The sequence below is a fragment of the Numenius arquata genome, chromosome 25, assembly GCF_964106895.1.
Source record: "Numenius arquata chromosome 25, bNumArq3.hap1.1, whole genome shotgun sequence".
Classification (NCBI taxonomy): domain Eukaryota; kingdom Metazoa; phylum Chordata; class Aves; order Charadriiformes; family Scolopacidae; genus Numenius; species Numenius arquata.
Genome location: NC_133600.1, coordinates 2,373,480 through 2,401,479, shown reverse-complemented (window position 1 = coordinate 2,401,479; position 28,000 = coordinate 2,373,480). Strand labels below are relative to the sequence as shown.

Here is a 28,000-nt window from a genome sequence, read left to right as displayed (position 1 = left end):
TCATGTTGCTACTGCTTCCAAGTAGCTCTGCAGCTTACGGACGGTTGTCTCATCCAAGGAGAAGAGGTCAAAGTCAAAGGTTGTGTTGGTAACGTTAAAATGCCCGGTTTCCTCAATGAGATTTACAATCTGTACAGAAAGGAGACAAGCAAAGATGTATAGAGACCCCATAAACATTAAGTACAGCAGATACAGAGCAACCCATCCCAGTCCTTTTCACATCCTTTTAGAATAGCCTCAGAGATGAGAACGTCTCATAACACGAAGCGAATCCTCTCCCAAAAGAGCAAACCAGCTCCTCCTGCTCACTCGGGCAAGTCATGTGGGCACATTCCTTTCCTTTTAAATTAGATCAAGAGAGCCCAGCATCACTACCAGGGTGGCAGAGGAAAGGTGCTCAAACCACACTTTTGTATCTTTTCCAACAAAAACATTGCATGCACATCTGACTTTTTTTTCTACATATCTTTGCTTTCAAAGTGAACCAGACCTTCTCATGAAGGAGAGGCAAGTGAAAGGTCAAGCATCACAGGGGTCTGGCTGAGACCCTTGGACACAGAGATTACCAGAGTACAACAGTTTGCCAGAAAGCTGACAGAGATCTCTACCTGCTGTAGCACATTGCGCTCTCGTAGTGCCATTAGTCGCCTGTGAAGCTCCACTAATTCATCAGTGTAGGCCTGTAAAGGAGGCATGAACAGAAACAGTGACATACGTGGCATTGTATGACTGCCAAAGTGACTTTCCTACCGAGGATACGAGGAACCTGAGGCCCTTTCAGTCATGTTCCTATTCCCAATTTTTCCCTACATTTTTTACCGCCTCCTCCATCATTATCAAGTACTGGGAGACTAAAGACTTCACACAAATAAGGATGGTCTGAAGACCATCAGCAAGACGAGTTAATGACACCATTAAAGAACACCTGTGACCAGCTTCAAGAAGTGGTCAGACCTCCTTTGAGCTTAGAGGACCTCAACCTTTGTGAACTTCAGTGTGAGTTCTTCATCAGGGAGTTGTACTAATAAACTACTCATTACCTGAGAATACCTGCGTCAGTCACCAACATCCCCGAGCAATGGTTTGTGTTTAGGTAAGGAAAAATTCTTTGAGTGCACTGTGTTCCCAGGTCGTTTTACTGGGAAATACAGGATTGTTTACAAGCTCAACATGTGAATTGTTCTTATTTAAGGGTGGTTTGGTTTTTCTTTTTTTTTTTTTTTTTTTTTCCAAGCAGGCAATACAGTAAGTGTCTGTTGGCACACTGCTCTTCACGGATTCCTAACCTCTAAAGCTATCCCGGAGTTGTTCATGCCTGTATCAGCAAACCCAAACACATATAAGCTATTGTACCAAGAAAAAACAAAAAAGTAAAATCCCAAACTTTTTCCCCCCACCCCAAATGTGTGAAATATACCCCACCCCAAGCACATTCACACAGAGAAAGGCATTTTCCCCCCAAACACCTAAGCAGTACTGGATGCTGTGCTTGCTGGGAGAGCCGGTATCTTTTATAAAACCTCTGAGAGCTGGAAAAGCTGCTGGTATTTCAGGCACTCAATCGATCTCAAGGGTGTTTCCTTCCTTTTATATTAAGTATCTAATAAAAGATACTATTACCTACAACCCTTGCCTCAGACAAGCCATCCCAGCTATGGTTAACAGGAGTTAGTGGTCGAATATTTTGTATCTGAGTCTCCTGCTTGCTACAAGTATCCCAAAAATCACACTGAGACCTAACACGAAGTGATTACCCCGCGCTGTGTTCTCCTGCTGAAAACGTGGTCACACGCACAAGGGAGAGCTACAGACCCTGACTACGGCAAGGACCTCAATGATTAGATGAAGGAAAAGTATTAAGCTCCCATTTGATTGATTTGTTTATATAAAAAAAAAAAAATCTCAGTGGAAGAACTTTCATGACAACTTGGGGTTTGGCTATTTGCTGGTGAGTTAGCTCTGCTTTGGGAGCATGGACATGGCTCTGCTTTCCTTGGAGGCAAGAAAGGAAGGAACTTCATTGAATAAACAAAGATTTCAACTAAACCAGCAAAGCAGAGCATCAAAGAATCTTTAATTTGTAAGATCAGAGACAGACTGAAGATTGCCTTTTAATGCAGAGGCACTTGCCACTGCAGCAGTGGCCAGAGTCATGGTTCAGACAAAGGGCAAACAAATGACCTGGGGGTCCATCTATTGAATATACACGATTTCTGCAGTGTCACTCTCCAAAGTCTGTCCCTTTCAACATCTCTTTTTCATTATACTCAAGCTTTTAACCTGCTGACAGAGCAACGTGAACAGCCTGGGCTGATTCAAACTGTTTTCTACTCGGAAGTGTTAGTGAGCATCCCACAGTTCTACGACATGCAAATCCTCAAACAAACCTTGTCGTATGTTCCCTTCTTCAGGATCTTCTCTGGCTTGTTACAAGACTCTGGGCTTTTTCTTCCAGATGCCTGAGGATAAAAGAAATCAACATTAGGGACTAAAATTAGTTCAGACAACACAGTGGTTTAGTGGCTTGGACGCACAGCACTGAACAGAGAGAAATTACCTGTCTGATGAAGACAGTGAAATAGGGAAAATTTGGTGCAAGTCAGAATTAACACCATGGATTGAACACAACTGAGGAACCAATGGCGATGGAAAGAAGCATTGTATGGGAATGCAAGATGCAATACCTTGTTATTTGCTGGGGGCAGTTTCTGGCCAGGAGGTGGCTCTCGACTCGGCAGGCAGGAATCTGCGCTGTTATCGCTGTCGCTGTCACTAAGGCTCAGTCTGAAAAACAAGCAGCAGAGAATTAGCATCACCAGATAATAGGAAACTCACTTCGCTGTCAACTGAACCACACACAGTTACATGAAATTCTCGTCTTTTTTACAGACTGCTCAATTGTCTGGGAGAGAAGGTCAGTCTGTAATTTCCAAGAATCCCTTTTTTCCCAGTTGACGTCACTTTTGCCATCGTCAATTCCCTGGGCAGGCAGAGCAGGGAGTTTCAGTTTGCACACTACAGCCAGCAGCTCAACTCCTTCCTACACAAGTCCCTTTAGAACAACTGGAAAAAATACCACCTGATTTTCACAAGTGGCAACTGTTCTTTTTGAGGGTTCGTTCCAAGATCACCGAGTACCTGCATGAGAAGTTTTCCAAGACCCCCCCGGAGAACACAGGCAAAAGAATGCATCTTGTCTTTGTTGTGACCTTTGAGATCTCCTGTTTATTCTCATTCTTCTTGTGGCCCTACAAATGTAGGATACCTGCTATAATACTTTTGATGTACTTGAAAAACTTATTACCTATACCCTAACAGTATAAAAAATATTAGTGTCTCCATTCCTGTTTAGTTGACAGTGACAGAGTGCAACAATGGATTTTATTTTATTTTGTTTAGTTTTTGGGGAACACAAGCATCATTAGAAATTTGCAGCTGCTCTCTGGGCCAAGGGTTTGGTTTCAAATATTGAGCCTGAGACTCCAGGTTTTGGCTACAACAACGTTTCCTGAGGGAAGAAGGATGAAATTCAACTATTTCCATTGACTAAAGCAGGAAACAGCTGTTAACCAAGTCCCAGAGGAGTCAAGTAACCAACTGTCAGCACGCACTATCGGCAAAGACTCAGACTTCTCAGTTTGGTGTCAGTCATACGCAGTAAGAAGAGCACACACACTGACAGCCTCCACAACACTTCTCTAATCTCCGCAGATCAAAGGTGTCACACCCCATTCAGCTCAGCAGAGATCTGAAGACAACAATTAGGTGACTATTTTAAGGGGCTCAGTCACTAACACCTGCACGCTCAAACACACCACTTCCAGTGGCTTCCTCTCTTTGAGCTCCGCTAATCTCTCCTCATCCAATTCTGTTCTCACCCTGCTGTTTTCATGGAATCCGTGTCCCCACCCCGTGCTAAATACTCCACACATCTGCCCTTTCTCTTCTTCTTTCACACTTTCCTCCCCCCATCACTTTGATTCCTCCCTCCAAAAGGAAGACACACTAAAACACCAAACATGGAGTGCAAAAAGACAACAAACAAAGATCTTTCTTCCTGATTTGTTACCACCTGGAATCCCGGCTGACGGGGTTTGCTTTGACTGCTGCCTCTTCTCCAGAGGAGCTGTCATCATCGTCTGACTCCTCTGACTGCAGATCCTCCACCATGGAGCGCAGTGGGCCTGGGATGAGATGGGAGAAAGGAATTCAACACAAGGACACGTGCAGCAGAACTCCATCTGAGCTCTCTGATCTAAACTGGATTAGTTATTATGAAGATACATCAAGATTTCTCAATAAGATGTCACTGGTAGTTTCATTTTGCACAAAGATATTGCTAAAAAACACTGTATTTCAATCTCAAAGTTTGTCAACTCTGCTTTAGTTTTACAACTGCCGCAAAACCACCCTAGCCCCTCCCCCCCAAATCCTCCCACACTCTTTCAAATGAAAACAAAAGGACACATTTTTCATGTGTTTGGGGACTATTTTAAATGTCACTCAAGAGACAGCGTTTGTAGCAAGAGAGCATTTGCGAAGGTTAGAACATTTACTATTGCCACAGTTTATCTCTTTGGATTATCAGCAGAGGAATCTGAAACAGCAGCTATGTTATCCACTGGCAAAGTGATGAATGTCACATCTATAATTTTTAATAAAGCATATATGAGATTGGAGGAAAAATACTCTGGTTACACTATAGATCAAGCAGCAGCAAACACATTTATAAACTGAGGCAGAAACCAAAGCCAACAGGGAAAGAACCAAATCCAGAGAGATACTGTACTCATAAATTAACTGCCAAAACAAGAAAAATACTTGTTCATGATTATGCTATGACATTATTGCCTTTTCTTGCTGAAGTGTCACAGCTCCAACATATGGCTGCATACAAGAAACCGTATTAGCTTTAAATATATATAGTGCTGGGAAAACAGATCTAATTCTCATGAGCCTTTTAAGGTTATGCACGGAAGATTTTAAACACATTTTATTTCTTGCAACACACCTTGACTGTGGTTCTGAGACGGCTCAAAATCAGAGTCAGAGCTGGAGTCGGAGCTGGAGCTGGAGTTGGAAGGGCTGGACTGGACAGACTTAACCCCCCATAAAAGGGAAAAAAAAGAAAAAGAATCTTAACCTTTCTAATCCAGAAAACCAGTGCAGAGCACAAAGCACAGTGAGACAGAAGCATCTGAGCACTCTACAACATCATATATCACTGAATGCAGTTCTCAGAATTACAGAAAATATACAAAACGCAAGGTAAATAAACATTTATGAGAACTTTGATGAGCTGAAGTTCAGCGCTCCCGGGCAGCAGCAGCAGCTCCCAAGAAAACCCTTCACGCCACTAGTTTCAAATAGCCTCAAGTGATGACAAACAGCATCTGAAAAATGTCAAAGTGAAAAATTCCTTACTTTGAAATGTGAAAGATGACTGGCACGCAGCTCAGCACAGTTAGCAAAGCCCTCTTCAAAAGTGTATTTATTGTAAGCCACCAACATTCCCTCTGAACACCTCGTTCTGATCATTACACATGGAAAGGCCGCCTATCCCAAGTAGCTCACTTGACTCCAAAATTAATTCTGATTTATTACTATACCCTCAAACCAGTCATTTCTACGCCAATTTGAGCGACCCACTGTACCGTTTCCAGTTTATTGTGAAAACGTAACAGAAGCCAGCTAAACTCTTGTGAAACCAACACCACTCGCTGCCAGTATCCAGCAGAGATGCCAGGAGCACATGATGCAGTAAGAGTGAGTAAAAAGATACCATGAACCACTGCTAATACCAGCATCCAGAAACCAAGTTTTAATGCTATGTATGTTTTTAACGTAAACCCAGCTATTGTACAGCAATCACATGCTTTAGCTTGAAGGACCACGAGGTGGCAGCGAAGGCTAAATCAACTATTTCGCCCCCAACAGGAGCAGTGACTGGTACAAAAATCTTCAAGGTGTTTTTGTTACTCAGTAAGATCTAGTTTAAAGATTCACAATCGTAATATCACCTTCCTTTTTTTTTTTTTTAAAGTAATTCCCTGGAAATTTATCATTTCAATTTCATTGCGCCATTCCTGGGAATCCACCTATTACTTCCACTACCAAATCCTGATGCTAGAAAAAAAATCACACATTCCCATTGATCAATAAACTTTATTATGGAAGTGCCAATACTATAAAATACTATAAAAACATTATAAATGGGTAGAAAAAGGCACATCAGCAGCTTCGGGCATTAATAAATGAAAGCAGTAGCAGGACTTTCATCCCAATACCACCCTTCCCTATAATTTATCACCCAAGTATTGTTAGAGTTTCATTTATTCAACTGTAAGAAGGCGGGGAAAAGCGTCAAAAAGGGTTATTACAACCCTTGTAAATTATTCAGTAGCACAGAAGAATAATTCAACAATGCCAATATCTGATGTATTGGCACACTGCAGCAGCCCTATTTTATTTTTTTTTAAAGAAAAATTACATCATGAAAGGAAAGAGCAATATTTTCAAGATAAGGGAGCACAGCTCGTGTCTTACCCTCACATTCAATCCTAACATCTTTTATTCCTGATAATCTAGCAGGTGTTCCCCTAAAATGACTGATTAGGAGGTAAGAAGCAGAAGTTGGAAGCTGTAAAGACCCTCTTTCTCCTTTTGCCATTAACCCTCTCAGCTATTTCAGCCGCTCGGGAGGCACCCAGCTGGACACGCTCTGCATGCTCAGGCTGCAGTTACTGTCACCACGATATGACAAAAGCACACGCCGACAATGGAAAAAAGCAATCCTGCCCTCACATCTCAGCCCCTCTCTTTTGTCAGCACTAGCATTTAGGCAGCCAAGCATGAGGCCAGTTCAGGGAACTGGACTTGATGGGGGAAGGAAAAAAAAAAAAAAAAAAGAGAGAAAGGACAACTAACTTTCAGCAGGAGCTGAAATGGAAGGAGAAACTCCTCCGGCCCATTGCAAAGTCACACAAGCTCTCATGCCAGCAGCGCAAATGAGAGCAAGACTGTTCCTTTCAACAGCAGCCTGCAAAGATGTCAACTCAAAGCAATCGTGGAGTCGCAGCCTCAGAGCATGTTGCACAATACGTTGGCTGCAGCAGCAAAGCTGATTTAAGAGTTTCCGGGCCCCGGTCCACCTCCAGCTGCTCATTCGCTTTAGTGATGTGGCTTACCACACAGATCCACAGCCAGCTGTACCAGTACAAACGATGGAGTAGCAAACGGCAGGGTTGGGAGCAAAAAGAACCCCCCAGGGTGGCAAAGGAACTCAAACAGTCTCCTCTGCTGATGCCAATGCATTATGCAGTTCTACCCTTAAGCTTCAAGTTCCACAGAAACCTAAGCTGATGTGACTGGCAGCTGCCACGGTTCCCCCTCCACCATACGGAGTATTCCTGCCCTCCTCCTGGGCTAACACTCAAATACCTCTGTCGAGGATCCAACAGCCACAAGAGCTGGTGCAAGAGAGGACACAGAAGCACAAAAAGCTTGGTGGGGGCAGGACAGGACGGCAGCAGACACGGTGGAACCACAACCACAGTTTGCGGTTTCACGGGACAGTCTAACCAGCACTATCGGCTTACAGCTGCCTGGCGAGTCCCAAGGGGATGGATGTCACCTAAGAAATAATGAAGTAGGAGACACTCGGGATGTCACAGAGCTCAGCAGGGTACAGGACTCGCAGGGAGGGCTATGTATCTGGTAGAGAACTGACAGGCTCACTACACACTGATACAATTCAGGTATGAGGCTAAAAGCAGAGAGGAGCTGCTTCTTCCTAACACACAAGCTACGCATTTAATCAATCTGGAAAAGATCTTTGCAGAGTAACTTGAATTAACACTTTCCCGATAAACTCGTTTCCTGAGAATCTTTTGGAAAAAAAAAAAAAAAAATCCTTTCTGAAATAAGCACATCGATACTTACTGTATCATGGTGCTGATTAAATCATAATACAAATTGTCCCTAGAAGATTTATTGTAGTGAAACAATTTTTTCTAAAAGCGGTCAGTAGGAAAGAGTTCAAAAATTCATGTGATATTATCCTGTGAATCCCACAAGAAGATATATGGCTTCTTTATAGCAAATACAAAATATACATAGGAGGGAAAAGACGCGACTTAAATCCAAACTCTCACGCTGTGAGAGTTTGGATTTAAGTCGCGTCTTTCACCTCCTACTTTCTTTTTTTTTTTTGCCTTCTTTTGGAAAACGATTTATAGAAGACAGAGGATGAGGAATGTTCTTAGTTGTAAAAAGCAAAAAATGTTTAGACAGCTTTTAAAAATAGTAGTACAAAAACATAATTTGTTTTATATTTTACAACACAACTTATTTAGGTTTAGTGGCGTGTGGTTGTATTTTGAGCTTTAGCCAATAGCACATTTCTTACAAGCCATGTCAGGAATAGGGTTTTTTATTTACATTTTAATACTGTTTTGGTGGTTTTTTTTCCAAAGCAAAACTGAAATTATTTCCTCCTCTTCTGAATTAAGATCACGCTCAAAACCAGTATGTTATCATAAGCAGGTAGAAAAGGGTATCTGCGCCTACTATACCCCAGCTCTATAAATGCCACTGCAAGGAACGAACGAGAGACCATAACCTTAAACTCCTGACTTTTAGGTAACTCTGCCTGCAGATAAATCTAATCAGAACCGCCTGTCTGAAACAGGAGCTGAGCCGGGTAGCAGAAATGATTAATATTTACGAGATTTTCAAAGAAGAGTTTCATTTGAGACACAGCCCAGCCTAAGCGTTTGCCAATCTGGTTCTCTATCTTATCTGAGGGAATATTTTTCAACATCTTTTGCAGGCAGGGATTTGAGCAGCACACTTCAAAATTCTGGTAAAGGACAAATCCCTACTCACCTCTGACTTGAAAGAAGTTTCATCCTCTGAATTTGACTCCTCCATTTCCACAGGCTTTTTGATCTCCTTGGCCTCACTTTCAGATTTTACCTTTTCCACTTTGGCATTCATCTTCTCCTTGGTTTGTTTCTTCTCTGGGTACGAGGAAGACGAGGTTCTGGGAGATGTCCCTAGGATATTCTTTACCCCTTTGGAGCTACTCTTTTTTTGTTTTTTGGCACTAGGCTTTGGTGACTCCACATTGGAGGGCCTCTTGCTGGAAGACTTCAACTCCGGCTGCGGCCCACCCTTTGGAGAAGTGTTCTCCAGTTTGGTCTCCTTCACGGCCAGTTTTGGTTCCTTGAAAGCAGCTTTTGGAGGTGCCTTCTCCTCCTTAGGCAGTTTGTTCTCAGTTGGTTTTCTGGAGGAGTCCTTCAGAGGCTTGTTTTGTTCTCTTTCAAGGTCTTTGGAGGAGTTTTTACTCTCAGAGTCTTTTCTCGGCCTCTCTCTGTGCTCCTTGGTTACTTTGTGTGGCTTTGACGCCTTGCTACTTTCCTTGTTTGCATCCTAAAATTGAGCAACAGAAACATGCAAGCAAGGTATGAAACTGAAGCTCTACACAGAATTATAAAACACATCCTTATCATTCACATTGAAGCCTTTGTTTCATGTAGACATCCACCCACACGTCTTGTCCTTATCTACCTCCGAGGAAGACATCTAGATTTCCCTAAAGCTGGTGGACAGAAATTGACAGCAGCCACTTAAACATCTACATTAGGACAGAATGAAACGCGTTTCATTAATGCCTGTTCCTTTCCATGGTCTGTAAAAGGAGGTCTAAAACCTAGATGTTTTATTCAGATATAATCCGTAGAGTTAACATCTGAAGCCAGGTAAGAGGAAACTCCCTCAAGCTGTTACACAGAGTTATGCTTCAAATCATGTTTTAGGGAAAAACATCCAGCACCTAAAGAGATTTTTTTTAAGGTTAAATCACATCCATGGCAATTTACGTTGGCTGCCTAGTCCCCAGCTCACCACATCAACCAGACTGCAACGTGACAAAAATACTGAATATCCCCACAACCATAAGAGAGCCAAAGTCTCTGATATCAGCAGGCGTTTTATCACCTTTAATAAGAGCTTTAAGCCACCAACCATTAGGAGCCTGCCTACGCTAAGAGTCAGGTATGCAGGAAGGCAAAGGAGCACTTCTCTTCGTGAATTCTATGTGAGCTCAAAACACTTAGAGAAGTGGGTCTTGTGAGGAGACCCCGGTGTGTTGAACTGAACACACTGAGACACAAACACACCCGCACCTCCGAGGGCAGCCTGGAGGGAGAGTAGCATCGTCTCTTTAGCTACCGGCAATTTTCACCAGAGCTTGGTGTCAAAGCCCCTTTATTTCTCTTCTGCCTTCTGTTTTCTAATGCTTAATTCCTGACCAAAATTAAATCAGCCACTAACAGATAAGTCATCTTTATTCTGTTTCATAACATCAACATCAGAAGACATGACTGAAGTGCCAAAAGTGTTTAGAGCACTGGACCAAATGGATACCAGAACTGAATTACATCATAGAATGAATTGCTGTTAGTATTTGTGACTGTTCAGGCTGATAAAGCGTATGTAATCTGCTTCAAAACACAGCGCCTGTGGATTGTTTCTTCTATGCAGAATTCCACCAAAATAAGATTCATTGCACAGCTGAAAAAAGGAAAACTCAAGAACTCAGAAAGTCTCAGAACTAGATACTGCTGGATGCAAACGTGAAATTGGGAAATCACTAGTTTGACCAAGTGCATCTTATTTTGCATTCTGGGCCTTCTACCAGAAGGTCTTTACACCACTTCCCTGAGTAGTCCTAATGACAGAGGAAATGCTGACTCTCTACTCAGCCTTGCTGCAAAGAGTATGACTCTGAGTACAGCTTTACATGGCAGCCAGTAAAAGATCCACGTCATCCTCAGTATCAAGGATACAAGTCAGAACAATCAGAGAGACTTCATTCAACTTTATCTGCGATAGCAGATCGGGAGGAAGACACGGTTCATGAAAAAATGCCAGTCTTGGACACTTAGTTTTCTTTTCAGAATTTCCCTGCAGAGAAGCCTAGCAAATCATAAAAAGGCCTCCTAAATTATGATAAGTTCCAGACCATTAGCTAGTGAACTACAGAGTACAAGGAAGACGTTTTCAGAATTAAAAGTAGCCAAAACCAGCTGCTAAACAAGCTCTTAGCAGCAAGTCCTGAAAGACTTCTTCACCCCCGGGTGACACAAAAGCGTGCTTCGCTGACCTTTGACCCATGGGACGGTTTGGTCTTCTTGGGATCAGAGAAGGCAGAGAGTGGTATTGTGGGTAACATCGGATAATCAGGACTTGGCCTTGAAACAGTTTCTGCTCCTTCTGGCATGACCATCACCTAGTAATAAAGAGGAGAAAAATTATATAGAGTAAAGTCGCATGGACTATTAACACATGATTATGTTAAGTCACTTGCTCAATTAACACACTATTATTCATCTTTTGGATGTTTTTTCCCCTGCTTAAAGGCCATAAAATGATATTGTGTAGGTAATGCTTGGTTTCAAGGCAACTCCTCAAATACAGAACATTAAAACCACAAAAAAAAATAAATGAAAGGCAACATGCAATATCAAGTAGCTTTCCCAAAGGGAACTCCAGTATTCCGAGCACAAGCAGGCAATAAAGCTCTGGACAAGAACTGTGTGTTCTGCTGCAAATGCTTTTATCCTGCGAACGGGGAGCAAAGTAAATCTGGAAGGAATGAGCAAGACTTCATCAATTTGGGAGAAGCTGAATTCACTCATTCAGAAAAAAAAGCAGGCCTTGGGTCTCTCCCTTAACATCTTAACACCAAGCACTAAGCTCCGTGAAACACTTTCCTTCTTACCTCCCCCCTCTATTCTGTCAGAACAAACCTGTTGAAAATTTCCACTAAATGAATGACATCAGAGGTGATTCACAGAGGAAACATCTCAACGCATAAGGAATACAATAACGCACTGTAAAAATCCTAGAAAGCAAATGATGTTCTAGTCATCCTACGTCAGGAACAAGTACTCTCCTCTCTGTGCCCAGTGAGGAAAAGCACTGGGACACTGAGGAAGATCTGGGCAGATCAGCTTGGAATACTTTCTACTCTTGTGACTTATTATTGACAAACTTCCCTGCAGCATTTTTACTTTTTTAATTTTTCAAGCTAGAAACATGTTTTGTCAGAAGAAAATTTTGCCAACAATTAAGACCATCTTGAATAAAGTCCTTGAGCAGATTGTAATGATGTATTACTATATACACGGGTGTCTCAGAAAAGAGTCTTGACTTTCTCTGTCTGGTTAAGAACATCAGGCACTTTGTGGCTTGCGCCGATTTCCCTCGATCTTGTAGTTATCGTTTCTTTAATCTATCACTGCATATTACTTTCTCAGAAGTAAGAGTCCATCCACTGTAGCAACCCATATCTTATAGCGCCTTCAAGAGTGTATCTGTTTTTTTTTTTTTTCCTCCTGTGTCCATTTTCACCCTAAATTCTAACTCCTCCTTAATTTTTTTATTATCTAAGCCACAAGCAGCTGATCTCAGGTTTAGAGGACATTTATTGACCAGGAAGCACTAAGTATTAAGCTTTCATTTGGCAAGAACGATAAGGAATAGACTGGAAGCCTCTCCCTTTTCACAAGCTCTTCTGTACTGCTACAGCTCGCAACACTAGGAAGGTCACGGATAACTGTAACTGCCTGACAGGCAGCACACAACATCCACAGAAGATCTCCATTTCCGGAGAGGTTTTAGTGCTTTGATATTAATGGTCACATTTAAATTGAAAATGAAGTGCCACCAATCACACAAGCAATGGTTTAGTTCTGCTTCAAGTGCTGCAGTCATATAACCAGGAGTAAAAATTGGCTGGGTCATCCTTTAGACAAAGGTGGAAAAGTGCAGCCTGCTGGGCTGCAGCTAAAAAGAAAGCCCAGAACAAAACGAGATCGCTACACATTTTAGCAGAACCTCTTCAGATCTCCAGCCCCTTTGGCACTTACCCCTCCAGCCCTGATGAGTTTGCGTCTGAATTCCTTGGTGGGGTTGTTGAAAGTCAGTTTCTCACAACGAAGGTGGTTCACAGGTGGATTTCCCTCCAAATTTAAGAACAGGTCATATGTGAAACAAACCTTTTTCGGCTCCTCCTAAAAACAAGAAAGACTTTGGGAAAATGGACGAAGTTTGGCAAGGACACTAAGGCAGAGGATTCACACAGTTACTCCCGAAAATCCCGAATAAACCACTGAGCAAGTGTTGCATTCATAGAGTTTTCCATCATGAGATCAGAGAGCTAGAAAATAAACTGTTTGTGCCCAAAGTGCCTGAAGTTAACATACCGTTCATCAGAAACTCAGGCATGGCTTTTCACTGCAAAAGAAACGCACGGACAAGGATTCTGACCCTCAATTGTCCCTTTAAAGTCGTTCAAGTCACCGTAGGAAAGCAGATTCACGAGCTTTATCCACTATTCTGTTTTTCACTGAAATTCAGATCCTATCTCCTTTGGCGAGCAACTGAACTGTAAGTATCGATATTAAGAAAAGCATAATCCTTTATTTAGAGAAGGAACAACTTCTGAACTCACAGGATCTCCGCGGGTACTGAGAAAAGATTAAACGCAACGGTAAAAGGATGACTCGTTTTGTAAAATCCTTTTCAATATGCATATTGCAGGGGCTGAATGGGAAGATATCCCAGGCTTTTGAACTTTCCAAGGGCACTCTCACTGAAGAAATCCGGAGTTTGTATGCAAGTTGGGGATCATCTGCGCCTCACTGGTTTTGTTCCACCTGCTGCAGAAGCACAGCAAACACTCTGCATTTGCAGCACAGAATGGAAGAAATCTCTTCCTTTTTTTCCTCCTGAAATACTGCCTACTACTTGTGTATTACTAATATTGACATGAAATTTCCTGGTATTATCTTGTATTCTGCATTTCAAGATAAAAAAAAACTCAAAACGGGGCAAAAGAGACTCTCCTGCAAACCACACGGAGCCTTACAGTACATTCAGTATTTACATGAATGCATCCCACATGCCTCATTCAATGTGCAACCCCAAGCAGCTGCACAGCAGTCTTTTCCACAATTCATATCCAGCAGCTTGATTTCCTGGTGCAGTGGCATTGTTGTATGGGAACAGACGCCGCAGGCTTCCAGCCCAAGCCATTAGATTTGCTGAAAATAGGTTGAAGCGTCAAACGGCTTCAGACCACCCCGATTCCTGCTGTTTGCTTGGTGGGTACTAACGTCGCTAAAGAAGCCATTTCTTGTACAAAGTACACCTCAAATAATAAAAAGTGTGGTAACCGCACCTGGTTTACATCAAAATCAGTACCCTAAGCCCACCTGGGAGTCAAGGCCTTGGATCCTAACGCCCCAAAGAGGGGAAGGCAGACGTCTAAGCAGACATGTACAACAGAATTGTCTCCCATTAATGAGCAAGAACATGCTGCCAACACAAGGGTCTGCAGACCCTCCTTTGGAAAAGTCCTGGAGAATCCATGCAGACTTGAAAGGGTTCAATGTCTACTAAAACACATGCATGGGAAGGAGGAAAATGCTCGCAAAAACCCTTGTCATTCTCCTCTACGACCGTTCTCATTAACTGAATCATTAGCGAGCTCTGCATGTGCGTGCTTACACTGGAGTTCAAACAGCAGCTACAGAGGGTCCCTCAAAGTCTAATAAACTTAAATGAAGGATGAATAGAAACCCAAATGTGGCCTAAAACCAGTTTCTAAAATGCTTTTCCTAGTTGATAGCATAGAAAAAATTGATTTTGGATATATTAGCAAAAGCAGGCTTTAGTCAAAAGCTGTTACGCCATCACATTTCAGAGCAGGAAAAGGGCAGCAGATTAACTTCCCTTTTATCTTAGGTATCCCATTTATTATATAGACTCAAAAGCATCAGAGAATCTCCCAAATACTTATCGTACCCCGGTTGACGAGCTTCCACTTTTTGTAAAATTAAGCCAGTTTTTCAATGTGATTTTTCTCCAACTCGGAGATTACGACTGCCCTGGGAACCGAGTCCCAGCCAAGCACCATGATCATTAAAATATCCTTTGTACCGTCTGAGGCCATCGGAAGCCCCCCACCTAAGCGAATAGTTAAGATTACAGCACTCCTAAAAGAACGAGTACAAAAGTCTCAAAGCAAAAAGCTGCAAATAAACATTCTTTCCTTTACTGCCTTCACCAACAGCTAATGATTACAGCTCAAGACACTCCAAAGCTTGACCCATCCAGGCCTCCCTAAAAGGTTCTTTCCTCCAAATGACCATCAAGAGGGGGGAAGAAAAAAAAAAAAAAAAAAGAAAAAAAAAAAGAAAAGAAGTAATGAAGAAAGAAAACCAAGGAAAATCTCTCACAATTGACCTGGACCTACACATCCTCTAACTTTAAACGGAAAGCCACACTGAATCCACAGTGCCACACTTCAAAGCCTTCCTAAATAACACGTTGGGATCTACACATCCTGCTGCTTGGAGCTGCAAGAGAGGGTAGGTACTTTTTCACCCTGCAAACTTAGGCCCAGGCGGTCTCTTTTCACACCGCACCACCACTTCCCACACAGGGCCAAGCCAAGCCTTCAACCCTTCAAGTCAACGAGTAACACTGAAAAGGGGACAAACTTACTTTGTGTGGATAATTTCTTGCTCTCCGAGACCATAAGCTTTTCTAAAGGGTCTTACTTCCAAGAAAGACTTTAAAAAGGATGCGTCACATCCATTTCTGACTGGTAAATATTGTAGTTATTCAGATTCAAATTCAGTGGTCAATTTGGACACGATATGGTTAACCTGGTATGGGATCTCTGAGCAAGCCACCTTAGAACCTCCAGTTCTGTCTGCTCCTCAAATCTCAGATGCCAGGGAAGTGAAGGAGCAGTATGTACCACAAAGCTCAGGCCAAGCTTCACTCACAGCTGCTGTAACTTTCCCTCCATCCGGTGGCTCCAGCTACTCCACCTCCCATCTCCAAAGCTGAGTACGTTATGCTTTATTTTTCCAGTTTTCCAGCTTCCTGTCTGGCACTGCCCTGTTACAAACATTGGAGTTGCTTTATTTTTCTTCTGAAGTAATGGGTTAAAGTTCTTTTGGCACTTTTCATAAGAGGAGGAATTTTTCAAAGTCTTTTGTTAAAATTTCCTTGTCCTGTTTTTAAGGCAGGGTGTGCCCTTTGCCACTTAAACACAAATCAAAAGAATTTCACTGGTAGCGTGCGCATAAAGCTCATAAATCACTTTTAGAAAGCCATAAAACAAAATTATCTACAAAAATCTAGCACACCAAGGAAGCAGGCTCATGGTTATTCAATAACTATAACATCTAACACTACTTCCCTTTTGCCATAGATCTGGCCTGACGGAGTCATTTATCCGTAACCGGTTCATAACTTCTGTATAAATGGAACCCCCTTTTCCAGGCTCGTACAACCCGTTTGACCAGTCTTCTGCCCCGCTTCCAGACAGGACATTGAGGAGCGAATAGCCCAATATTCCTTTTTTTGAGGCAAGCAGCCTTATGTTACACTCTGTTAACAAGTCCCTTATCTTTTTCTGAGATTCTACAGGGTTAAGTAAAATAACAGCGAACAGCACTTTGGAACTCTTCCCCATCTGAAAGCTATTACTTCGTTTGAAAATTAGGAAAATATACTCACTGCTCAAAGACAAGCATTTAATAATCTACGAGCTCTTACAAATAACCAGATACGATGCTGGCACGGCTAGTAAAGCTGCTATGTTTGACAAGGCTTCCTTGCCAGGCACTATCTGTAATCCATTCAGCATATGGAGATGCCTCTCAATGTGCCACGCTGAACGGCTACTGAAACACACACAGCCCAGGTGTTTCGGCCAGGAAGAGTCCGCTCAGATAGAAGAATGAGTAAACTGATAATACTTATTAATTTATGGAAGGAAAAAAGGTTAAAAAAAAAGGTTCACCACTCATCAGCAGCAGAAAAGCAGATGCCACAGGTTTGGTAAGATGATACAGAACAGAGCTAAAAAAATGCGAGCAACAAATGCTGCCGCTTAAAGGCTAGACAAAATGACAAAATTTACTCCTCCTTCCACAGCTTTCAGCAACAGTGGATAAATACTAACAGGATAAATGTACTCCTTTCTTCAAACCTGTGCAGACCCTGCCCCAACACCACAGCATTTGTTGGGTAAAATCAAATGTCTCACACAAACGCAGGCTCGTCAGCAGCCTTCCTTAGGAGTATTTCACAAGCTGATACCTTCCTTATGGCACCATCCTGACACGTAGTTGTAACCGATCTCCCGTTTCACCTACCCTGCCATATGTGCATCCATGTACAATGCCTCTACTGAGTTCCTACTCCAAAACACACATATTTTTTCCCTTCTCCAGTATTTTTCTATGTATTTTATATATCAGGCCTATAAATATCACAGAAGGGGTAAAATATGGAGGCTTTTATTTTGAACCCAACTGGAAAAAAAATCAAACAGATTTCTCTGCTTTCTTCGCTTATCTCCCTTTTCTCTCACAGAAAAAGCCCAAGTTACATGTATCCATTATGTAAATGCTGGAAGCCTTTTATCTCTAGCACCGGAATTGGGAGGTAGTATCTTTAAACAGACTTTAATGCAACATCTTATCCATGTTGCATTAATATCATCTGCCTTATATCAGAATAGCATGAAAGTATACTAGACCTTTAGCTTTTGTCGTGGGGAGGTGGGGGGATTGATCTAATTTGATTAGGATGCAAAAAATGTAACGGAGATGAATACCAAAGTCATACCTGCGTTACAGCCTCCAGATTACAACATATGCCACCGTAAGAGATGTATTTGGAGACAACAATGAGGCCACGAGAAAAAGCCTCAAGACTGTTGAAATTGAGTGGGGGAGAGGGAAAGGGAAGAGCAGTAGAAAAAACAGCAACGCATTTATTGTACCCGGTTTGTATTGATTCAAGCACCAGAAGCCACTAACAGCAGCCCTCATTACAGGAAGGAACACAAAGGATTTTAAAACAAAAATAGCATACTAACATTTTCAGTCCAACAATCCCAAATGATCCGCTATCATTAGTCAACCGTGCTTTCAAAAGCTTTATCATTCAACCTGCTGAGACCCTGCCATGTGTTTTTCAGGTTCAGTTACAGAGGCAAAGGCTCCATCAGGCCACCAATACCACGGGGGACTGCAAGTCCCACGGCCCGCGTATACTCTGGAAAGCTCGGATATACAAACTGCCCAGGTTCACAGCAATATTCCAAATATTCTGTAATTCAAATGACAAGACCGAGAAAGCACAAAGCACCTACTTATTGAGAAACTGAATTACAGCATAGGAAGGACAAGCACACGCCAGCAGGGCTTAACTCTGTCTGTACAGGAGAAGAACAGGCTCTTGCACCTTTTATAATCCTCTGCTGACACTTCCCTGTCTGACAGAAAGGCACCAAAAGCTTCAGTGGGGCCAAGAGCACTGACTTTCCTACTCCAGACAACAACAACAAGAGCAGTCCAACACAAAGAGTTAACGGGCAGTTTTATGCAAACTTGCCTAAAAAAAAAAAAAAATCCCTGATGCAGTTCATCAAAAACATTTTTAAGTCATTCTTAGTAAAACTGTTCCTTAGCAGTGAACAGGCCCGTGTTTCTTTAGCCAAAGCAAAGAGTACACTGGCTCTGACAACCACTATTTATCATCCCAGTAACAAATTAGAACAGGGAAAGGAAACGGCTAAGAAAAGAGGCTTAAAACTGTGGAAAAAAAAATTTCAGCCAACCATGGCAAAGATCAGCCTCCCCAGATTAGTTCACTCCCTCTTTAAATCCTTTCTCTTCTCACCTTTACAAAGCTAAACATGCATCGATAAACAAATCCCAAAGCCTTTGCAACTCTCGTTTCAACTGAGAGGACACACATCAACAAAAACGTGCTAGAATGTGGGGAGCATATGGCCAGAAAGAGCCACCCGACCCCTCCTGCCCAGCCACCTATGAAACAGCATTTTCTCCCCACTCCCAGAATCAATCCGTAACATCTACTTGAAAAGCGTTATTCAAGGATGAGTCCCAAATGCCGTAATCAACTCGGGCAAATTCAAAACAATATATGCTCCGCACACAACAGCTGATCCCCACCAGTGTCAACAGGTTTACAGAGATCAGAGTGAACATATGGTCTCAAAGTAGTAAAGACTTATTTATTTGGTGCTTTAATGTCACATTCTTTAGTCAGGAGGAAACGAGCTGTATTCTAAGCCTTTGCCATTCCTCCTCTTTCACAATCTTTTTAATTTCTACTAGATCCCAGTTTTTGCTTATATTTCATCTTTGCATTTCTATCCTTGCAGAAGCATTCACCTCTTACATTCCCTTCAGCTCCACTTACTGAAAATAATCATAGCTCTTCATATTTCAAGATGGCATTATCACCGGGCAAGAGTGGTCAGAGAAGCCAAATTCTTCACATCATCAGGCAGCTTCTAAGCTCCCAGCAATCATAAGTACCATGCTTAACTTCCAAAATGTGCAGAGAATATAGCATTTGCTGACATAAGGACGAAAAAAATTACTTTTAAGTGGTAAAAGCAAATTTCATACAACTTCAGCATAGCTCACGTATTTCAAGTTCATGCTTGAACCTGGGAACACATCTCTGTTCAAATGACGTGCTGGAAGATGGAAGCTATCAGGCTTTCCCTCAACCATCGCTTGCCCCAATTTAATAATGAGAAGTGCTGTCTGAAGCTCCTTAATTAGTCAATTCAATCAGCTTAAAAGTGGAAAAGAACTTCTCCATAATGCACAAATCTAAAAAACAGGGCAAAGATGAGTGTTTTTAAGATTTGTAGTTTTGAGAACAAGTCTGCAAATAAACTTATTCTCCTATTTATTTTTCACATTTCTGAAGACCTAAACGCCAAAACCGAACCGCCTTCTCCTAAATTAACTGCTACTTCCATTGTTTCCACTAAAAAGAGAGACCACCTATTTCCCTTATTTATAAAAGCCATCCTATCCCTAACGTTAGAGAGAACAACTATGCAGTCACATGTTTACAGAAACAACGAGAAGTGATGACCCCAGTGGGTGTGAAACCAAGTTATATCCAGAAAAGCTGCCAGTTCCATATTCTATGAGGAGCATAGGAATATAAGGGATGGAAAGAAAGAAAACACATGAACGCAGGCAACAGTCAATGCAAACAAACGCACCTACAAAAAAATACAGGAGAGGCTGAAATGAGAGAAAGATCTGGGGACTTGTGAAAGACAAAGACCTGCAGGGAAAAGGCAAGTGCGAGAAAAGATTAGGTGAAAAAAGGAAAGAAAAATAAAAGGCAAGAGTAGAAACAAAACACTGTTCACCCATGACAGTCGTTAGAGATTGCCTTTACAAGAAATCAGGGTGAAGAAGACATTTTTGGTCAGGAATTGAAAGGTAGGCTTTGAACCTGAATTAAGCCAACACACGGTGCGGATGAAGAGTTTCCTGATTTCCACCCAAAACCTCAGAAAAGCCACCAGAAGTCAACTACTTTTAAGCTTTTGAGGGTTTTTTTTGCAGTCAAGTCATAGTTTTCAGAGTTTGCCAAAAAAGCCGCTTCTATCAACAACTTTCATCCCCTACCCTCTAACTGCCGCTTCTCTTCACATCCTTTTGGCTTATCCCACCCACCCAAAAGAAAGCTGTGGGCCAAATGTTCCCAGGGTTAGAAGACAAGTCTTCTGGTGGTTCAGTCCCATTATTTGGCTTATTACTCAGACTCATCAAGAAGCGGGGTAAGAGCAATGTGATAGGCCAAAAAACCAAAATAAAATGTTAATTATTCCCAAGTGACAGCACCAGGAGAGTAGACCGGGGTGAGAAGGAAACGGTAGACAGATTCGTTTGTGGAAGGAAAGGATGGGGGAAGATAAATAGAATGAGGTTGTTAGACGTGGTCTGCTCTCACCAGAACCTGAGGCAAGGGCTTGTGCTTGGAGGGCTGAGGGGGGTGGGAGTGAGAGCGTGCGTTATACTGGTGTGGCTTAATGGTCAAATTGTACTTTATCTACGTTCCCTCTGAGGAATAATAAGCAGAACATTATGGTTTTTTTATTTAAGTAGTAATCAAAACCAGAAAGATTCAGTATCCATGTTTAACAAAACAATTTAACCAAAACGGAGTAAATATGAAGGCAAGTGCCCAAATCCCTATTTTCATAACCTCCTTCAAGTCATGTAGCGTGTGACCTCTGTGGTAAGACTTCAAGCAAGCAATAAATCCCAAATTTTAACTTTCATATACTTGCTGGCAACGCATCTTAAGATTTAAAATATTTCGTGTTTTCTTTCTGGAAGAGTACCGAATCAGAACAACAATATTTTTAATATAGCTGTAAATACTTGTCCTATACATGCAAATGTTTGTCTCGGGCCCATACAAATTTTATACCTGTACAGTTAATTTAATAAGATTGCAAATAAAAAAAATGGATTGTTTACTATATTGCCAGTCACCACAGTATTTACAAATGTTTATAAAATCAGCGGTTTATGTTTATTTACTTCCCTACTTACATGAAATATTTTAAACTGCTTTAATATTATCCATGCGTAGAGCAGCTTGTTACGAGCGGTACAATCTCTGAGCAGAATCTCTGGGACCATCACACTGTCCTGATATTACCTTTCTATACAATTCCATTTCTGCCAAAAGCTTTCTTTTGAAGTCTGGCAGGAGCTTCCAACTCCCAGTTAAATTCTATTTATTAGACTAATAAAAAACACACACATAAAACAGTCACATAATTTAAAAGTCTTTCTGTCAGGCAGTTTCAGGCTCTGGCACAGCTCAAAACAATTAGAAGACCAGAAATCAGATTCTACCTTATTTTTGAAGTGTACTTCAATGGGCATAATGAAGCCCGCGTAGCCAGACTCCTCCACTTTGTAAGGGGGCTCCTTGCACACTGAAAAGAGAACAGACAAACGTTAATTTCGAATATAACGTAACTTAATCTGAGCCAAAAAGGAGGTGCAAGATGAGAAATGGGCTTCTGACAACTCAGGGCACATTTAAAAGACTGACCTTTGTGAAAAAAGGAAAAAAAAAACCAAAGTAAGATGGTGGTCATGGGCTTAGTTAAGAACATGAAAATCTGTTCTTAGCTCCTCCCATGGAAAGGAAACATAAAACACTCCACGCCAGAGTCTCCGTGAGATTCTTCCCCCCCTTTTGCAGTGAGATACAATTACATTTCTGGGCTGTTCCACAACAATGCAAACTGCCAGTTAAAGCCAACTTGCAAAAAGAAAAAAAAAAGGGCAAAGACCCAAAAGGTGGGAATTTAAACAGTACGGAAAGGTAAAATGTACTTTGATGCCAATGTTTATAATCAAAATCCATGAGTGGATTTTTTTTCCCCTTTAAACGCTCTCCTGCAACGCTCAATCTTTGCAATTACGTAAGAGCCATACTAGAAGCTGCTTCATCCAAACCGGGTAACAAACCTGACGGGCAGGTAAGGGTAAGCGCTGCTATTTATTGCACACACAAGGAAATGGAGAAAGGTTAAAGAGTTTGCCGCTAAGGTCACGGCGCTGCCTACTGCAGAAACATCGACTACAAAAGCTTAATCGCTTCTAAGAAATTAACCTACGTGCTTCCTGCCTCAGTTCCCCCATCCCTACCTGTTGTACCTTCACACTACTGAATCCTTCCTATCATTTCCCACTGCATTTCAGTGGCGTGACAGCCGACTCGAAGGATTCTAGGATCATTTGTTTGGTGGTGACATAGCTATACACAACAGCTGCCAGAAGAAACACAAGACCAACACAGATATTCTCCCTCCCAGGAACCGGATGCACTTGCATAGAATTTATGTACTACAATATATGTAAATAAAGTCAATTAAGTAATTAGAGGAATTCTGCGCAAATCTTTTTACTTTCTCTAAAGAATTCCAAGTAATTAATATGATTAGGAAACAGTACCTCAAACCTAAAAAGCACACAAATTATTTTCCTTTAATGTAGATATATGATCCCCAGCTCTAAGTACTTCTACTGTCATTAAGGTGCTAGAAAGCAGTACTCCAAATTCAACTGTGAATAAAAAGCATATCTAAAAATAACCAAAACCTCTAGACTTGCTTTAACTTGAATTTCATACAAGAACCCCATCATTTAGAGGGAAAAAGCCCAAAACCAAAGAAGAGTGCCAGTATGGCAGCAGGAATCTTAAGACTATCTGCCAAGCAGCCTTTGTTCCTTTGCCGCTCTATTCTAACAAATGAAAACGACTACGCAGGCGATCAGCTGGCAGCACAAGCCCACCTTCACCAGTAGATTCTGCTCCAAAAGCAAGAGCGAATCATCTGAAGAAACCCTTCAAACAAATCTAGAAATAGTATGCATCTGCCCTACCATTTATGCACAACCCATGCTTTGGTCAGAAGTAAGCTGGCATCACGAGCAAGCTCAAGAAACTGTGCAAAATCTAGAGATTGGAAAAAAACACGTCTCTTTGAAGGTAAATGATACGGCAACCCACCGAGCAAAGCCCATGTACTATCCCAACACAGTTGTTTGTAATAAAGTAATTACACCAGCTGACAAGGATTGTAGCACAGCAGATTGTAACTTTTCTTCTATAAATTAGTTTTTAGCTCGGTGCTGCACTTGCTTATCATACATCAGTTTTACTACATCGATTTGAAGGAGGTATCATTAACATACAGACTAGAATCACATCCTCACAAGCCAAGCACAAGCTTTGAGTTACTTTCCACTGTGGCCTCTCACAAATAACCAAGGCAGTAGGTAGTTCTAAGACATCCTGTGTGACCAGAAGCCTTCCAAAGAAATATTTCAAAGAATGCACGTTACGAAGTGATTTACAGCAATACTCTCAGGCAGGCAGGGCTCCTTGTAACACCACACAACAGTAACACCACAGACGCAGTCACACAGTTTTAAGCAGATCTAATTCTGCGCTGCTGCCGAAAAGGGCAATTCCTGCTCCTCCACCTGAACCACGGCGTTTCTGCCACCCCGTGCCAAGAATAAGGTTCATGTTGCCGCACAGTCAGAAAGAGCAAAGAACAGACCCAGCAGAAAATCACAGTACAATTCGTATACTCTTCCCCAGCCACGCTGACTGCAGTGTGCTTGCAGCTCGAATGTGCAGCCAGGGGCAAAGAGACTGTCACCCCTTTGGCATCACTAATTTCTGCTGGGTTTCATACTCCCTGAACTGGCACCCGAGACTAGAAACTGCAGGAATCCTGATGGCTTCTTAATGACCAATGCAAAACTCTACACACTCCAGTACGGATACGAGCCCAGTATTTGAGCATCTCTCAGCAAACACATGACAAATATTAACAAATCGAACCCATCTTTCCCATTTTGAAACATGAATTATCTTCTGCTGTCACTAAGCATCTTGAGAACCTGCAGGTACTAATGCTTAAATAAGAGGAGAAAGGATCTCGCCTCCGGCCCTTTCATGAGAAGAAAGGTCCCATTCTCCCTGACCTTCCTCAGCTAAAGACGGTAAAGGTTAAAGCTGAAGCGCACAAAATGTACATTTTGTTCCTCTTTAAGGAGCTATTTTACAGAAAAGCGACAGCCCAAGACAATCTAGACTCGCACAATGCTCTTCATACAGAGAAGACTTAACAACATGTCTTCAAAAATACACTCACCTCGCTTGGGTTTCGGGAAGCTCTCATGTAGCCGAAAGACCACCCTTTCCACAAAGTGCTGGATGTCACACTGCTCCGGGCCCCGGACAAACACCATCCAGTCATGAGTAAAGCCTTCGGTGGTGGGCTTTTTCCGCAGTTGGGCTCGGTGCCCCAGCTCCAATTTAACTTGAACCGTGCACTGTTTTAGGACAGAGGTAAGACCATAAGCAAAATGAAACAACTTAGATGTTATGCATAACGCTGAGCCCCACAGACAGAAGACGCTAGATCACCGCAGGGGAGGAATACAACAGCCTCCATGGAGAGAGATTAATCTAATTCTGAAAACTACAGTGTTGTCAACAGAAAAGGTATCACAAAAATAGCTCCCAGCACCATTTCATACCTATTTTCTTCCCAATATTAGCACTGCAGAGAAAACAGCTTTAGAAGAGGGATAGGTTTATCTGCCTCACTTATCAACTAAATTGTCAGCAAAGTCCTAATTGCAGAATCTTTATTTCTAGAAAGTGTCAGCGACAGAACTTGATGTTCACAGCTTACAGAATTCACAGCACTGACAGGAAACTAATCTTGAAGCAGGAAAAATTAGATCATGAATTGGTGGTTTATGATGTTCTCCAGAATATGTAATCCATTGGAACACAGCTCTGGTGCTCCTGGTATTCTTTTAAATGTATTTTATTAAGACACTTTCAAAGACCAAGACTAACATAACACACCTGCACAGTATCCAACACTAAAACGACCTAATTCTGATTTGCACTCCCAAATCCTACTCTAATCATAGGTTAACAGAGAAGGTGTAGTCAATGTCTCATTCAAAGCACAAAAATCCCATTAAATGTCTTAAAAACAGATTAATTTAATTGTGAAGATGCACATATTATTGCAGATTTCATGGTCAGAAGAAAGGAAGTGAATTAAACAGATGTAGCAGAGGAAAGGCAAATGCGATTCAGGCACAAGTTAATGCAAACAAATCTCAGGGTAAGATTTGTAGAGACATGGAATAACACCTAAGGTATCCAACTCCTTACTAATTTGGGGAATATATGTTATACAAACTAGACCAGCAGCACAGCCATCTCAAATTAAACCCAACAAAACCCAGCTTCAGCAACTGGAACTTATAAAAAATGGGGCAGTTTTTAGTCCTTACCCCCTTTCTTCACCTAAGGCTTGAAAATAAGCGCCTTGTTTTTCTGGCGGTTCTCAATTACCATTGGGAGAGGCAACATTATTTGTCATTACCTACATTACAGGTGGACACAGAGCCAAACCGAGGGCATGATGTTAGACAATGAACATGGAAAGGGAAAGCTTCCCAAGCTCTAGACTAAACGTTTAGGAAAAGTATTATCCTCATTTTCCCATTGAGGAACTGCAAACAAGGAGTGCGACCATGATTAATGGTCAAAAAGTATTCAGCATCCAAAAAGTATCCAACCTGACAGTTTATGAGGAAGTGTTTTTCAGGGCATGGTTAATACTTTCCGAGAAAGATGAAGTCACGCAATCTCAGTATTCTTTTCTTTGTAAAAAGATCACACAGGAGGTCTACAGACCCCACCAGGCATCAAAGCTCGACCTCCCAAATTGCAGTCCAGTTCTAATTTCAACTCTCAGGAAATTATCTTTATAGTAAAATACCTTCAGCTGCCATCCAACACATCAATTCTAAGACTCAGGGACAAACTCATCTAATTAATTCTTTCACCTGTATTACTACCACATTTCTTCAGGTTCCCTTCCTCTGCAAGTTCCCTTGGCAGACCATTTTTTCCCCATTCTGCGCTTTTAGGGCTTATCCACGCTGGCTCCACCTCGCTCCTGTGCTAAAAACGAAGGTACGCAGCCGCCTGTTCTTTCATGTCGTATTAAGGAGTAAGAAAAAAAGGCAAGGTGTGTTTCGCTCGAAGCACAGCAATCTCTCCTGTGGTGGAAGAGCATTTCGTGGAGACAGTCTGCCTCAATCCCAAGCTGGCATGGGAGGGTGCTTGCAGGCCTGCTTTATCTGGGATACTTCCCACAGCGTTCACGCAAGCATTCACATCAACTGAGCCAGTCTGTTCGGCAGCTTCACGTTATCGATTCCATAATTACCCTTTAAATTGTGCTACTGTTGCCAGTTACTACCCCTCTCCAGAGAAGTGCAAATGACTGTGTCAGTCTACAGGATTTGCCTTTCTAGTTGAAACGGCTGAGAAATTTTAGCTGAGAAACAGATGGGACTATGTAGAAGAGAACAAAATTAAACATAAAAGAGAACTGTTTAACTGAGAGTGAAAGTTGTACTTGCTATACTCCTCGCATATCGGTCCAATTAACGATCGCTATGAATTAAGCCAGAAGTTGAAACACATTTGAAAATAAGATCTCCTAACATAACAAACATGCAAAGTTGCTCCGCTGAAAATGGAGGGTTTTTTTCCAAGCGTGTCTCTCAACAAAGGGAAATCAGGATCCTATTCAAACAATTTGTAATAATACAAAGGAGTCTGCCTTTCAACTTCTCAATAAACATTCTGAAGGCTGCTCTGGGTTTTTTTGTTTGATGTGCTAATTGCCTGAAAGCCATAACCAGCTTCCATTCGCTCTCCTTTGGATGATTATTCAAAGGATAGCGGGGCTCACCTCCTGAACCTCAGGCTGGTAGGTAACCTGTTACCAGCTCGCCTGCACACAAAAGGCCCAAGCCAGCCTGCTCTGGATCACCTCAGGTAAACTTCCAGCATCCATCCCTGCCCGCTGCAGCACCGCAACGACCCGGCCGCTACCGGGCGGCTTCCCACCCGCCTCCCCGCAGCGGTAATAACTCTCTCGGTGGCATTAACCCTCTGCATCGCGGCTGATGGGGGTAGCAACGCCGGCACCACCCCTCCCCGTAAATAAGCCCAGGCAGGAATTTGCGGGAAATGCTGCTGCCACCCCCCGCCGCGGGCGAGGCTGCAGCGCGGCCGCCCATGAAGGGGCGAGGGCTGAGCAACCCCCCCCCCCTCCTCAAAAGGGGGTGTGGGGAGGGGGTGTGCCTCCCCAAAGGGAGGGCGATGCCCCCCAACACCACCGGGGGGAATCAACCATCCCCATCTCCAGGACAGGGTGCCCCCCCCCGATGCACTCTCCCCACCCTCCGGTGCAGGGGGGCCCCAGCCCCTCCCCACGCGTGCCCCCCTCGCGGGGGGGAGGGGCGGTGCCGAGGGGCCCCACCCCCCCGGCGGCGCGGTGGGGCGGGCGCCGCCGCTCCCCTCACCTGATTGTCCATGGCTGGGCGCAGCACCGCGGGCCCCGCTCGCTCGCTCGCTCCCACCGCAGAGGTTTCGCTGGCCGGTCGGCGGGGGGGGGTCTCTTTTCCCCCCTCTCTTC

The 28,000-nt window shown here is 42.6% G+C and overlaps 1 protein-coding gene across 1 annotated transcript; it reads right to left on the bottom strand.

Annotated features, from left to right (window-relative positions):
* MLLT1 (MLLT1 super elongation complex subunit) lies at positions 1-27,997 on the bottom strand. Its single transcript, XM_074163770.1, has 12 exons — positions 27,888-27,997; positions 24,632-24,812; positions 21,807-21,889; positions 12,936-13,079; positions 11,168-11,293; positions 8,887-9,432; positions 5,012-5,099; positions 4,073-4,184; positions 2,685-2,784; positions 2,388-2,459; positions 609-680; positions 1-129 (listed from the first exon to the last, which is right to left on the bottom strand). Exons 1-12 carry the CDS (start codon positions 27,897-27,899, stop codon positions 1-3), a joined length of 1,665 nt encoding a protein of 554 aa, XP_074019871.1. The 5' UTR covers positions 27,900-27,997.
* Between the last annotated feature and the right edge of the window lie 3 nt (positions 27,998-28,000).